This window comes from Salvelinus sp. IW2-2015, linkage group LG26, assembly GCF_002910315.2.
Source record: "Salvelinus sp. IW2-2015 linkage group LG26, ASM291031v2, whole genome shotgun sequence".
Taxonomy (NCBI): domain Eukaryota; kingdom Metazoa; phylum Chordata; class Actinopteri; order Salmoniformes; family Salmonidae; genus Salvelinus; species Salvelinus sp. IW2-2015.
The window spans coordinates 37,876,445-37,892,072 of NC_036866.1; the positions used below are offsets into that span (position 1 = coordinate 37,876,445).

Consider the following 15,628-nt stretch of genomic DNA (forward strand, 5'->3'; position numbering starts at 1 on the left):
AAGCTTTAGCTGCTGCTGGCCTATGATACGAAGGCAGTGTGCACCGGCGCACCAACTGACTCCGACAGTTGAACCTGAAGTGAGGAAGACTGTTTCAGGTCTACCAGAATTACTCCTATAATCTAACAATATCATGCTTATCGTTCTACAAAGTATTTGGATAGAACATGTATGACATCTTCTGTACGTCTATTTCTGTACAGTAGACGCAGTAGCCATCTGACATAAAGAAGTTAAAGTCAGTGTCATGCCACCTGCATATCTCTATCTCTCTGGAGGCTAAGTTTCTCTTCCTTTATTAACCACTGTTCCCTGGGCGCCGATGACGTGGATGTTGATTAAGGCAGCCCCTCGCACCTCTCTGATTCAGAGGGGTTAAATGCGGAAGACACATTTCAGTTGAATGCATTCAGTTGTACATCTAACTAGGTATCCTTTTTCCCCTATTGATTTTGGAGTTGAAAACACAAACCATGATATTGAAGTGCCCGAAGTTGGTATGCTTTGTGTATTGGTTGTGTGGTGCATTGGCACAGAAACCTGTTGGTAGGAAAATTCATTGCATATATTTAATATAATTATAAATATGGCATCAAAATGTTGAAAATCTGATTTCCTCCTCGCTGATCATTGTCTGCAGACAGCTTTGATCGTAGTGTAATGAAACAGGCACGGAGAGTGAGCTCGTCTGTGGTGGTCGGCGAAGCCTCAACATTCTGGCCCCTAGCCCTGCGTCGACAGTGCCACAAAAGCAGGCTGAAGTGGCAAAGTCAATATCCATGTTTCTAAACAGGGTCGCTACAGGTATTGTTTTTTTGTGGTCGTAAACATTKTTTTGAGTTAATTCTATGAGGGGAGAGGGTGTTACATTTCTTTTACTATAGGGGAGGGACATGTGAAAATATGTTTGACTTTGGGGGGGTCGCATTTTTTTGTTATGACACCTTGAGTTGGACCAGCCCCGCCCCCCCAGTACATTCTGATCTGTCTCTTACTGCTTCACATACCTTTTTTTGTCATTGGGTGAACATGATCTATTGAGCCATTGTGTATGTAATGGCCAACACACCTATAGTATGTGTTTACATAGTGAAGATTGCATTGCACTAGACTGCCGAACAGTCAGGTAGGAAGTGGAAGGTTGCAGACAAGCCCTAACCTGTTGTGTAATTACCTCAATGCCTCAAGGGACAGAATATTTGTCTGCTTCAGTACAGAACAACATGCCCACTTTTCACTTGATATGTCAATTCATAGCACATATACAAAAGTTGGTTGCCTATCTAATACCCTGTTCCCTAATACCCTCTTCCACCTCTTTCTGCCTCGATCTCTCCCCCTATTCCTCCTTTTCAACCGTTGACTAATGTTCCTTCTTTCTGTTACTGGGAGTCCTGGTCAGGGCAGGTGGAGCTGGGGTCTTACAGCTGTGACTGAGGGGTTCTGGGCTTTGCCTTGAACTGAGGGAATAGAAAGGAATCCCCCAGTGACTGACTGTGAGGAACCATGTTGTAAACACACAATACAGTGTTGTGCCTGGGCATGCTACAGAGAGAGAGGTGGAACACTAACATGGCACAGTCTTATCTCTTCCAGCCTGGGGAGATTAACTGTGGTTTTGCAAATGACATTGAGCACAGCAAATATTTTATTTAAAGCAGAGGCAACTGTAGCCTTCCTACGTGCTGATTAAGGAAAACGTTGCCTTTGGGCAATGTCACATCCAGGATAGAGTGGTGAGYTGACTGTTTAAGACTGTGTCTGTACTAACAGAAATAACCAAATCAGATGTCACTTAATTAAACCAAGTGGGGTGAGCCAGCAGACGCTATAAGAGGTGAGGTAATACTGTAGGGTTCATGAGTCATCCTCAAGTGGCTTCTCCTCCGGACCACAGTCACCTGCTGCTCTATAGGTATACTCATGTGACTATCTTGGACCAAATGCAGACCAACAGGATGAAACATTGAGTATACATCTGGGAGAGTCACATTTTCTTTTAATTTTACCTGGCATCTATATCGGTACTGTATATTACTGTATATTACACCTACTGTATATCACCTTACCTATTTAGATATCTGTACATCAGTGATTTCCCCCTGTATTCTCAAATGGAACGACTGCCCAAACATTAGGCTTATCTCATCATGTTAACTCAGTACAGTACAAATACACTATATACATATACAAAAGTATGTGGACATCCCTTCAAATTTGTGGATTTGGCTATTTCCGCCACACCTGTTGCTGACAGGTGTATAAAATCGAGCACACCGACATGCAATCTCCATAGACAAACATTGGCAGTAGAATGGTCTTACTGAAGAGCTCAGCAACTTTCAACCTGGCACCGTCATAACATTCAACGTGGCCCCGTCATAGGATGCCACCTTTCCAACAAGTCAGTTCATCAAATTTCTGCCCTGCTAGAGCTGCCCCAGTCAACTGTAAGTGCTGTTATTGTGGAGTGGAAACATCTAGAAGCAACAACGGCTCAGCTGCGAAGTAGTAGGCCACACAAGCTGACAGAACGGGACCGCCGAGTGTTGAAGCGCGTAAAACTTATTTGTCCTGGGTTGCAACACCCACTACCGAGTTCCAAACTGCCTCAGGAAGCAACGTCAGCACAATAAATGTTTGTTTCATGAAATGGGTTTCCATGAACGAGCAGCCGCACACAAGCCTAAGATCACCATGCACAATGCCAAGCGTTGGCTGGAGTGGTGTAAAGCTAGCCGCCATTGGACTCTGGAGCAGTGGAAACGTGTTCTCTGGAGGGATGAATCACGCTTCACAATCTGGCAGTCCGACGGATGAATCTGGGTTTAGCGGATGCCAGGAGAACACTACCTGCCCGAATGCATAGTGCCAACTGTAAAYTTTGGTGGAGGAATAATGGTCTGGGGCTGTTTTCATGGTTTGGGCTCCTTAGTTCCAGTGAAGGTAAATCTTAACGCTACAGCATACAATTACATTTTAGACAATTCTGTGCTTCCAACTTTGTGGCCACAGTTTGAAACAGCCCTTTCCTGTTTCAGCATGACAATGCCCCCGTGCACAAAGCGAGGTCCATAAAGAAATGGATTGTCGAGATCGGTGTGGAAGAACTTGACTGGCCTGCACAGAGCCCTGACCTCAACCCCATCGTACACATTTGGGATTAATTGAAACGCCAACTGCGAGCCAGGCCCAACATCAGTGGCCGACCTCACTAATGCTCTTGAGGCTGAATGGAATGGAAGTCAATGCAGCAATGTTCCAACATCTAGTGGAAAGCTTTCCCAGAAGAGTGGAGGCTGTTATAGCAGCAAAGGAGGGACCAACTCCATAATAATTCCCTAGACTTTGGAATGAGATGTTCGACGAGCAGGTGTTCACATACCTTTGGACATGTATTGTAACCTTATTACTGATACGACTGACTAATTACGCTATCCCTGTCAAATCTGTCATGCAACTTTTCTAGAATCAAACCTGAACTTGAGCTGAACCACAGTTGTTTGTCTAAGGGTGGGGAAAGCATTTGAATTGACTATACTTCATAATTACACTTCCTTAAATAGAAATTCCTTCCACTTGACATGATTGTTGCTCAGCGATTGAGCATTTTGATTATTGCCTGAATATCTGGCTGCAGATGCATAGGTTGAGTTTCTCATACTGAGCAAGAGAAGATGTTTGTTAGGAGAAGGAGCAGTGGAGCCTCTTTAACTGTAACTAAGGCCCATTGTTTCCCTTTTCAGTCGTGAATTTGCTGGGTGCTCGTTAGCTCCACAAGAGACTACGACTCACTAGGGCAGAATGGAAGGATGATTTTTGCTGCATTTGATTTATTTTGTCCTCCTTGTAGAAGAAGGTTCTGGAACGTCATTAAATGTTATCTTCAGATTGTATAGACCAGTGTTTCCCAAACCTCTCCTCGAGTAGAGGTAGGCCGGGCCTGAAAGTTTTGCCTGGTGGCCTGGTGTTAGTATGAGCCTTCCTCTGAGGCCATAACAAAGGATCTGTTTATGTTCTCTCTGCCCTGGGAAGGAGCAGGGCACCCTGGGAGAGCATAGCGGGGCTGGATGAATCAGTGGCTCTGTGTTGTGTTGTTATTGTGGTGGTTGTTGTACTGAGCTGAGCCCTCTGTCTCTCTCACTGACTAACTGGCTTTAATTCACTCTCAACCCCTTGTGTTGTGCAACTCACGCAGTTCATTATAACTATGAGAGCTTTATTAGTCTGTTCAATTTTGCATGTAATAAACATGGGTTATTACCACCTCGTGAATTGTAAGCCATGAATTACAGTGACAGCATTCCTGCAGCTGCATCTCTCTCATAATGGACTAATGTATGAATGGTGTTGTGTCAGAATGAGAAACCAGTCTTTAAGTTTCCCACAGAGGCCCTACTGAACAGGCTACATAATAGGCCCCTCTGACATCATTTTTGGGTGCAGAAAGACCCCCATCGCCATGATTTATATAGTTATTACATAACAAGATATTATCATATGCTTTCAATGTTGTATTAAATTGTGGTTTTACATTTTTTATTTATTATTATTTTTAGGGGTTAGATCAGCTTTAATATTGCAGATAGATTGTAGCTTCAATCAATGTAATTGTCTGCATAATTTCAAATCCCCCCCAAAATATTTTTTGTAAATATATACAGTACCAGTTAAATGTTTGGACACACCTACTCATTCAAGGGTTTTTCTTTATTTTTACTATTTTTTTTACATTGTAGAATAATACATAAGACATCAACATTATGAAATAACACATATGGAATCATGTAGTAACCAAACAAGTGTTAAACAAATCAAAATATAGTTTATATTTGAGATTCTTCAAAGTAGCAACCCTTTACCTTGATGACAGCTTTGCACACTCTTGGCATTCTCTCAACCAGCTTTAATTCTTTCATATTTAATCATTTCTGCCCCCCCAAATTCATATTTAATAATATTATTGTTGGATCTGATTTTAACAGCTAACATTTCGATGGCAATAATAAATAGATATGCCGATAGTGAATAACCTTGTTTTACTCCTCTTGACAGTTTAAAACGTTCTGAGAAGTTGCAATTATTTACTATTTTACACATAGGGTTACTATACATAACTTTAACCCATTTTATAAGAGATTCTCCTAAATTGAAATATTCCAGGCATTTATATATAAACTTCAGTCGTACTTTATCAAAGGCCTTTTCAAAGTTAGCTACGAATACCAGGCCTGGTTTCCCAGATTTTTCATATGGAATGGATCTTTATATTTACCACTTGGATCCTGTTTCTGTAATGATGAAATCAGACCTTCTTGTTGAGTGTCTTATAATCTACCATTTATATAGGAGTGGTTAAAACATGCTAATAACGGTCCTCTGAATAATATCAAAAAAAGTTTGGTATACCTCCACTGGTATGTCATCCAGCCCCGGAAATCTTCCCGGACATAAAGGCTTTAATTGCATCAAGAAGTTCCTCCTCTGTAATTTGGCATTCACATGAGTCTTTCTGTACAGATGTTAATTTTACATTATTGATAGAAAAAAYATCCATACAATTAACTTRGGTWAGTGGAGATGGAGGAGACTGAAATGAAAACATATGATTAAAGTACTTTACTTCCTCTTTCAAAATATTGTTTGGTGAATCATGGTTGACTTTCATTAAAAAAAAATGMTTTCTATGTTGAATTTTTGAAATAATATTTTACACTTGATCTTTCTTGAGTAAGTTCCTCCATTTCTTTTAGTTTTTCCTCTAACTTATTCTGAGCCTCTATGGTACAGTTTTTTATTGCTATCTATCTGTACTGTTAGTCCTTCCATTTGCTTTTGTTTTAGAGATAAGTACTGAATTTCATGAACTCTAACGGCACATTTAAACGTGTCCCATACAATACGCTTGCAATGTTGCTTTGATTATTGCTTGAACAATAATACCTAGGTATTTGGTTGGATGACAAGTTGTCCTTTAAAGTTCATGTGGATAATCTTGTGACAAAGCTTAAATTGAAATTGGGTTTTTATTTTCATAATAAAGCTTGCTTCCCGCTTATGGCTAGAAAGAAGCTTGTTCAGGCCACTTTTCTCTCTGTAATTGATTATGGTGACTTGTTGTATATGCATGCAACCTCCTCCGTCTTACAGAGACTGGACTCTGTTAATCATGTATCCTTGCGCTTTATTACAAATGCCAAGTCACTCACCCACCATTGCACATTGTACCAAATGGTGGGTTGGARCTCACTTTATATGCGCAGAAAGATACATTTGAATGTGTTCATTTACAAAGCCCTTTTTGGTAAACTCGCTCTTTACCTCTGTAGTCTGATCTCCTTCACCACCAGCAGTTACCATACCCTGTCTGCTAGGTGGTTGCTACTTAAAGTCCCCGGGACATTCACAGTATTAGGCAAGACTGCCTTCTCTCTTGTGCACCAGACGCATGGAATAATCTACAATCCATGCTTCATCTAGATATGTTAGTGCCACTGAATGAATTTGAAATATTAATGGGAGACTCTGTTACGGAGTGTAAATTCTTTTTTTAGGCTGGATCATGTTGTTGTATTGTATGTTTTAATTCTGTAATGTATTGATTGTTGCTGCCTTCTTGGCCAGGCCTCCCTTGAAAAAGAGACTCTGGGTCTCAATGGGCTTTTCCTGGTTAAATAAATGTTAAATAAAAAAAKGTTTAAAAAACTAATGTACACTCTCTGTGATCTCTGTGCTTTCTGTTTTGGTGTTATCTCTCTGCACTCCTGCTTTTGTATGAGCATGTGACTGTATATAAACCCCTGATAGCCCATATCATGAGCTTAGAGTCAAAGCCAGACTACATTGATCTTCATCGCTTTCTTCGTCAGGCCTTGCATGTTTGTTCAAAATATTCACCCAAAGGTCAAATGTTTTTACCCTCCACAAAGTCAGTTAAAGTTTTATGGGAGTGTTCTCTTATTAATAATATGCAGAAAAGTACCTCATACCAACTGTKAAATATGGTGGATCTTTGATGTTATGGGGCTATTTGCTTCCACTGCTCCTGGGCCCTTGTTAAAGGAAAACACGACTCAAAACTATCTTTTGATATTTTTTTCATTCGTCCACTGTTGATACAGTCCCAAAATATTTTGACTGTCAGCAGTCAAGTTTTCAGGATATTGGACTTTCAGTAAGCAAAGTGTCACTTGCAACATCATCATGATGATGCAAAATGCATCATATGATGAAAAACAGCTTGTTTTGAACTATATATTTTTGAAACAGGAAAATTCACACATTTACAGCACTTTTATGAGCATTTCAAACATAATCCATGAATTATATTCTTGTTACCAATCACAGGTGTTTTTTTTTTTTTTGACCAATCACAAGTGGGCGCTGCCCCTAACGCCCTAATGGGTGGGCGGCCACTGGCGAAGATGAAATATATCTAGGATCTGGAAAGATTTTATATGGAGGAATGGTCTAAGATCCTCCCAATGTGGTCTCCAATCCCATAAAACATTTTAGAAATTGGCTCATTGCTGTTATCTTCGCATGTGTAGGGTGCCAGAGTATTGAAAACAAGGGTGCGAATAATTTTTACCCCTATCTTTCTTTAGATTGTTTTAAATTACTTGTTAAACAAAATCTTTTTCTCTGGACAATTGTATTAGTATCAAATAATATACGTAATTATTTTTGCATTTAAATTTTTATTTTTTTTATTTAACCTTTATTAGCCAGGAAGGGCTCATTGAGATTTGAAATCTCTTTTTCAAGAGCGTCCTGGCCAAGATAGGCAGCACCAAGTCATTACAAAATTACAGACAGACAACATGAAAAACTACAAGTAATCTAGTAAAAACCATAGAATTCACAAGAGTATAACAAATCATAAAACAGCAAATTAAAAACATTGACAGGTCAGGGAATCAGTCTCAAAATCCTTCATCAGTGATTTAAAAACACCAATCGGGACAAGTTCTTCCAGTTTAAATATATTTTGTAAGGCGTTCCCAGCCGATGGCTCAGAGTAAAAGCCCTTTTACCAAATTCAATTCGGACATTTGGAACAGTTCGTCATGCGAACGAAGAGAGTACCCACCACATTTCTGAACAATAAAAATGCCCAAATGAAATGGTAGTAAACCCCAAATGGCTTTATAAATAAAAGTATACCAGTGACTGAGCCTACGAGTGACTAGAGAAGGCCAGCCAACCCTTCTATATAAAGTGCAGTGGTGCGTAAGGGTTTTGCAGTTTAAAATAAATCTCAACGCTCCATGGTAAAGGGTGTCAATTGATCTCAAACACTGAGCYGAAGCATTCATTTATAAAATATCCCCATAGTCTAGTAAAGGCATAGATGTAGCTGGTACTTGCCTCCTTCTAGCTTCAAAAGAAAAYCAGAAAAGCCTTATTCCTAAAATAAAATCCCAACTTCAGCTTCAATTGTTTTGTAAGTTGTTGAATTTGCKATTTAAAAGAGAGGCCGTCATCAATTAAAATTCCAAGTTATTTATATGAGGTTACAGTCTCAATCTCATTGCCCTGACAGGRAGTAATAGGTGAAAGGTTCAGAGATCTATTTCTTGCTTTAGAAAACACCATTAGTTTAGTTTTGTCAGTATTGAGGATAAGCTTCAATTGACATAAGGTATGTTGAACAGTATAAAAAGCCGTTTGCAAGTTCTGGAAAGCTTTTGTGAGAGATGAAGCACAACAATAAATAACAGTATTGTAACGTCCTGACCAGAGTTCTTATGTGTTGTGCTTGTTTTAGTGTTGGTCAGGACGTGAGCTGGGTGGGCATTCTATGTTGTGTGTCTAGTTTGTCTGTTTCTGTGTTCAGCCTAATATGGTTCTCAATCAGAGGCAGCTGTCAATCGTTGTCCCTGATTGAGAATCATATATAGGTGGCTTGTTTTGTGTTGGGATTTTGTGGGGTTGTTTTCCGTGTCAGTGTTTGTGCCACACGGGACTGTGACGGTTAGTACGTTTGTTGTTTTGTCTAGTTTTCTTGTCATTAAATCATGGAAACTTACCACGCTGTACATTGGTCCTCCGATCCTTCTCGCCTCTCCTCGTCCGAGGAGGAAGAGCTAGACTGCCGTTACAAGTATCATCAGCATAAAAGTGAAGCTGTGCATTTTGCCAATTTTTGTCTAAATTATTTATATAAATAGTGAATAAGAGGGGACCAAGTACAGTGCCCTGGAGCACACCATTACAGACAGACAATTTAACAGACATGAGCCCATGAAATTGAGTGCTCTGAGTTCTATCAGACAGATAGTTAACAAACCATGCAACTGCAATGCTCTGACAAGACCTACACTCGACAATCATTCTGCCACAGTATAGCATGATCAACTGTATCAAAAGCCTTAGAGAGACAATAAAAAAGTGGCACAGTGCTGTTTATTGACAAGGGCTTCAGTGACATTCATTTAAAACCTTCATGGCTATGTTATTGTGCTATGCTTCTTCCTGGAGCCCGATTGGTACATGATAAAATAAAGTTAGTAAATACAGTTGAAGTCGGAAGTTTATACATCACACCTTAGCCATACATTTAAACTCAGTTTTTCACAATTCCTGACATTTAATCCTAGTAACAATTCCCTGCTTTAGGTCAATTATGATCACCACTTTATTTTAAGAATGTGAAATGTCAGAATAATAGTAGAGAGATTATTTATTTCAGCATTTATTTCTTTCATCACATTCCCATGGGTCAGACATTACATACACTCAATTAGTATTTGGTAGCATTGCCTTTAAATTGTTTAACTTGGGTCAAACGTTTCGGTAGCCTCTCACAAGCTTCCCACAATAAGTTGGGTGAATTTTGTCCCATTCCTCTCTGATAGAGCTGGTTTAAACTGAGTCAGGTTTGTAAGCCTCCTTGCTCGCACCACACTTTTTCAGTTCTGCCACAATATTTCTACAGGATTGAGGTCAGGCTTTGTGTTGTAATCGGCCCATCCACATACCTTGACTTTGTTGTCCTTAAGCCATTTGCCACAATTTTGGAAGTATGCTTGGGGTCATTGTCCATTTGGGAGACCCATTTGCGACCAAGCTTTAACTTCCTGACTGATGTCTTGAGATGTTACTGTAACGGGTGTCGTCTTCCTCTTTCCTCGGACGAGGAGAGGAGAGAAGGATCGGTAGACCAATGCGCAGCGAGGTGTGATGACATAATGATTTATTGAAAAAAGACAGACGAACACTGACACGAACTATACTTTAGGAATACAAATAACAAACGGACAACGTAGACGAAACCTGAACATGGAACTACATAAAAGACACGAAGAACTCACGAGCAGGAACAGACTACATAAACGAAATAAACACGCCGAAACAATCCCGTGTGGTGCGCAGACACAAACACAGGAGACAATCACCCACAAACAAACAGTGTGAACAGCCAGCCTATATATGGTTCCCAATCAGAGGAAAACGTAAACCACCTGTCTCTGATTGAGAAACCATATAAGGCTGATTAAAAGTGATCTAAACACAAAAACATACAATGCCCACCCAACTCACGCCCTGACCAACTAAACATATACAAAATAACATAAATAGGTCAGGAACGTGACAGTTACTTCAATATAGCCACATAATTTTCCTCCCTCATGAGGCCATCTATTTTGTGAAGTGCACCAGTCCCTCCTGCAGCAAAGCACCCACACAACATGATGCTGTCACCCCTGTGCTTCACGGTTGGGATGGTGTTCTTCGGCTTGCAAGCCTCCCCCTTTTTCTCCAAACAGAACGATGGTCATTATGGCCAAATAGTTCTATTTTTGTTTCATCAGATCAGAGGACATTTCTCCAAAAAGTACGATCTTTGTCCCCAGTGCAGTTGCAAACCGTAGTCTGGCTTTTTATGGTGGTTTTTGGAGCAGTGGCTTCTTCCTTGCTGAGCGGCCTTCAGGTTATATCGATATAGGTCTTGTTTTACTGTGGATATAGATATTTTTGTACCTGTTTCCTCCAGCATCTTCACAAGGTCCTTTGCTGTTGTTCTGGGATTGATTTCACTTTTCGCACCAAAGTACATTCATCTCTAGGAGACGAATGCGTCTCCTTCCTGAGCGGTATGATGGCTGCGTGTTCCTATGTGTTTATACTTGCATACTATTGTTTGTACAGATGAACGTGGTACCTTCAGGTGTTGGAAAATTGCTCCCAAGGATGAACCAGACTTGTGGAGGTCTACAATTTCTTTTCTGAGGTCTTGCTGATTTCTTTTGATTTTCCCATGATGTCAAGCAAAGAGGCACTGAGTTTGAAGGTAGGCCTTGAAATACATCCACAGGTACACCTCCAATTTACTCAAATTATGTCAATTAGCCTTGTCCTAACCGACTTGTCATAACTATAGTTTGTTAACAAGAAATTTGTGGAGTGGTTGAAAACGAGTTTTAATGACTCAACCTAAGTGTATGTAAACTTCGCACTTGAAATGTAAAAAATATTTTAGCTATTCACTCACAAGGGTTTCAAGTATTTCACCAGGGGTGACAGCTTTGAGATTGGCCTATAATTATTTAAAATAGTTGGATCTCCCCCTTTTAAAATGGGTAGGACAAATGCTGATTTCCAGATCTTTGGAATTTCATTACATTCCAGGGTTAGATTGAACAGATATGTAAGTGGTTCAGCTATGAAATCAGCTGCCAGATTTAAAAAGCAGGGATCCAAAAGACAGGGACTGCAGGCTTCCTCTGATCTAAGGATTTTTTTATGTACCTCCTGTGCTGAGATTATTCATACTCTCGGAATGTAACAGTGCATTTCTATGGAAGATACAGGTATGTGTTGCTTAGTTTAAAGTGGGTCTCAGACTGTGTGTGTGTGGGTCGAGGAGAGCTTTGATTGGTATGCCGAGACACGCCCTCCTTCTATTGTGAATAATCACAGTGAGGTGGTGTGACGGGTCTCACAGAACAGGAAATGGGTAATATATCTTTGTCCACATTCCTCAGAGGGCTTTAGTCCACACACACACACACACACACCACCCCACACACACACACACACACAACACACACACACACACACACACACACACACACACCACACCTCCACACACACACACACACACACACACACACCACACATCACCACACACACACACAACACACACAGAGGCCTGGAGCGACAGCCTTGCCTTTAACCTTTGAATATTAACAATTCCAGTTCCCAACAACTCCACTAGATGGCAGTGAAAGCTCACAAATGGTCTGAGATGAAATGCATTTGATAAAAAGCAGTTGTGGGGAGTCTGTAACCACTGTTGTTTCATGGCCAATTTTCTGGAGTGGCACTGTAATAAAGCAAATTATATAATACAATTGAATATATTTTGTTTCCCCCTGTTTGTTCTAAGAGTAGATGTGGAAAAGGAAACGTTCCTATGGTTTCCCTTATTTTCCCACGACATTATCTTGACATTTACATGTGACATTTTAGTCATTTAGAAGACGCTCTTATCCAGAGCGACTTACAGTAGTGCGTGCACACATTTTCTGTCATTACATTATATCCACTCATCTGACTTCCTCCTATCTGGCCAATGACTTGTTTTCTACAGATAATGTGAAGTGGGCAGTGCAGCCTCAGAGTTGTTTTCCTTTATCCAGGATGTGAATGGTCAATTTGATATAATGGGTTTTTGTCTCACATTATCAGACGTATTTGCCTGTAAGTGTTTTTCTCCAGRCTAGTGGGTAATACGGTTAGGGGTGGGAAAAGTAAGAGTCAAGGCCACTCACTCTTTTGTTATGGTARAGTTATTTTCCCAGCTGTAAGGGAGTGCACCACCACACACACTGCCGTCCTCATTCTGGGAAGACGGGGCATTCCTTTCTCAGGCCTATGGGGAAAACAATGAGGAGGTGGAGGGAAAGAGCTAATTTTAGTGTGTTTGTACAGAAACGTGTGTATGAGCTTGTCTGGAGGGAAGGGAAAGTGTCCGATGACACACTTCCTGCAGTATTCCCCCCACCTGCCCAACGAGCTCTCTGTTTGTTTCAGTCCTCACACCCACGTGAACATTCAAGGCCACGGTGTTTTCCAACTCAATGGGGTTATTTCTTTCAACCAGAAAGCTTCCAGACCCCTCATACAATTAGCCGTCAAATCCACTAAGTTGAGGTAAGGGAAATCTCTGATACTAGAGACTGTTTTTTATTTCCGTGCAACGGCCGGTGCTTCCAGATTTTAGTGTGTCGTTTCACACATGGCTGACTGCGTGCTGCCAGACTCTCCAGTCCAGTCCACAGTGGACCTAAAGAAACTTAAAGGGAAACGGAGACCACCCCATCCTTCCTGTATAGGCCTACTACTGCTGTCCCCCCAGCTCTCTCTCCAGCTCACCCCAGCACAGAGAGCTCCTTAGGCCCATCCATTGTTCAGCTGGTGGAGAGAGAAGGAGGAGGGGGAAAGCGAGGGAGGAAGGTGTATTTCAGGCCACCGTTCATGTGCAGGAAGTGTGGCCTCAGGCCCAGTGTCAGATGTACTTTTCCTGCCTCTCTGGTTCTTTGGCTCTGTATGCCTCATTCTCTCTTTCTCTGACTGCCTGTACGCCCACCGAACTGTACCAGTGGTCAGCCCTACCGACCGGACAGGGAGACAGGATGGACTGCCTGGCCAGCGGCTACCGCAGGTCCCAATCGCTGCGCCGCCGCGTCTCCTCGGGTAGGTGACCGTTAGGAGGGGACCTGGTAGTTACAGGAGTAGAACACACCATGCTGTGACACAGTGACACTCACCAAAAGATACAGGGGACCACCAAGGCCATGCAATGACCTTAGTCTAGAACCTTCCGAGGATGAAATTGAATGATTTTGAATAGTGTTCTCTAAAGATAAGGCGTTGACTTTGGATGTTGAAAATGAATCGACGTCGCAAGTATTGGTTTTGGAGACGGAAAGGTAAAGCTGTTTCTGTTGTTAAGATGTGAAGAATTTGACTGTGTTACTGTAGGATTGGCGTCAATGGTTGCAGTTAGGCAAATGACCACAGTGAGAGAGGGATGTAGCCTTCTCTGTGTATCTGTTTAAGCTGGCTCCATACTGTAGTATAGACTATATAGAATCAGACAGAGTACAGGTATGACATAAGTCAATAAGTGAAAGTGTGTGAGAGAACAAGGGAAGGTGTGCAAATTGTGAATTGAATGTAACAATTTCAACCCTCTTCATGATCCAGTCTAAACCTCCGTCTCAAGCCCTCTAGTGTCTCTCCTAAGCCTGGGATCCACACAAACCCTGCCACCCACACAGCCGTCTTAGGAGCATGCCAACCCCTCTCCTCCAGCCCCAATGCCCTCTATCCTGCCCCCCATTAACTGAGACGACATGCAGCTAATCTGTATTCTCTACCAGTGAGAGCTCCATTTTCTGAATGTTATCTTTGGCTGTGCTCCCAGACGTCAGCTGCTCGGTTTATATTACAGCTCAATGACCATATGTTTTTTAAAAGTGACATATTGTGTCCCATAAACAGGAGCAAATCATAAGAAGTTACTGAGAGACGGAGAAAGTGGTTGGGAGATGTATACTGCCTCCAGTGTACTATACATCTAGCTCTGTGTGATTTCATCTCATAAATGAAGGGATATGTGTATGATTATTTWTGCAACTAACAAGCATTTCATCCAATATTACATTACTTTTATATATATGCTGCAATAGACAACAGCTATAAGACCAATGAGCTGAGCAATATTCTGATTTATATTCATTCAGTCTCGTGGTTGGGATACATGGCATTGCTGTCAAGGACCAGGACTGGTGTTGTAGACAGTGAGTGCACTTATAGTTACCAGCCTGGGAAAAAAGTATGTTTTGTTCTCTGAGTCCTGGGAACCGTCCCTCTCTCAAGTCCCTGTAACAACCACTCTGTCCTTTTGGCAAAATCCCCGATGGCCCATTACCCAATTGTGTGTGTGTGTGTGTGTTATGGAGAGGAGGGATAACTCTCCCTCTGTTCATAGTAGAAGAGAGGAAAGTGCGAAGCATGCTTTCTTTCTGTGGGCCAGCAGGAAGGAAAAGGCTGGGAGCAGCAGGACTTGCTCCTTTCACCACACTCATTGTTACAATGTGGGGAGGGTCACATGAGAGAGGACGGGAAACACTAAACACAGCCTAGATATATCGTTACTAGGATGAGCTATAGGAGGACGGTCTCATTATAATGAATGGAAATTAATAAATGGAACGGAATTAAACGTGGTTAAATAAAGGTTAAATAACAAAATAAAAAGTGGTTTCCATATGTTTAATGTGTTTGATACCGTTCCATTTATTCCATTCCAGCCATTAAAATGAGCACGTCCTCCTTTATCTCCTCCCACCAGCCTCCACTGCTAGGCAGATCCTATCTGAAGCTTTGTTGTGTGCACTCGTGTTGTTTTGAGCCTCTAGATCCAAAAATTCAGCTTGTCTACCTGTAGCAGAACAAGTCTAGTGAGATACTGTAGCGTTACCAATAAAGGTCAATGTTTAACATTGCAATAGTCTCTCTGAGAGCGGTTGTTATTGTATCTCTGTTGTTCCTGGTATCTCTCTCTCTCTCTCTCTCTCTCTCTCTCTCTCTCTCTCTCTCTCTCTCTCTCTCT

The 15,628-nt window shown here is 41.4% G+C and overlaps 1 protein-coding gene across 3 annotated transcripts in view; it reads left to right on the plus strand.

The window, feature by feature from the left end:
* Positions 1-15,628, plus strand: part of fgd4a (FYVE, RhoGEF and PH domain containing 4a) — a 109,849-nt gene that overhangs the window by 951 nt on the left and 93,270 nt on the right. The window contains exon 1 of one of the 3 annotated variants that reach the window (XM_023971294.2): positions 13,494-13,704. The exons of 1 other annotated variant lie outside the window; for it this stretch is intronic. In XM_023971294.2, coding sequence (XP_023827062.2) covers positions 13,521-13,704 — 184 coding nt within the window. In that variant the 5' untranslated portion in view covers positions 13,494-13,520. Of the gene's footprint in view, positions 1-13,493; positions 13,705-13,754; positions 13,941-15,628 lie in introns of those variants that run through there. One more of the 3 variants, XM_023971297.2, reaches the window with a different exon arrangement.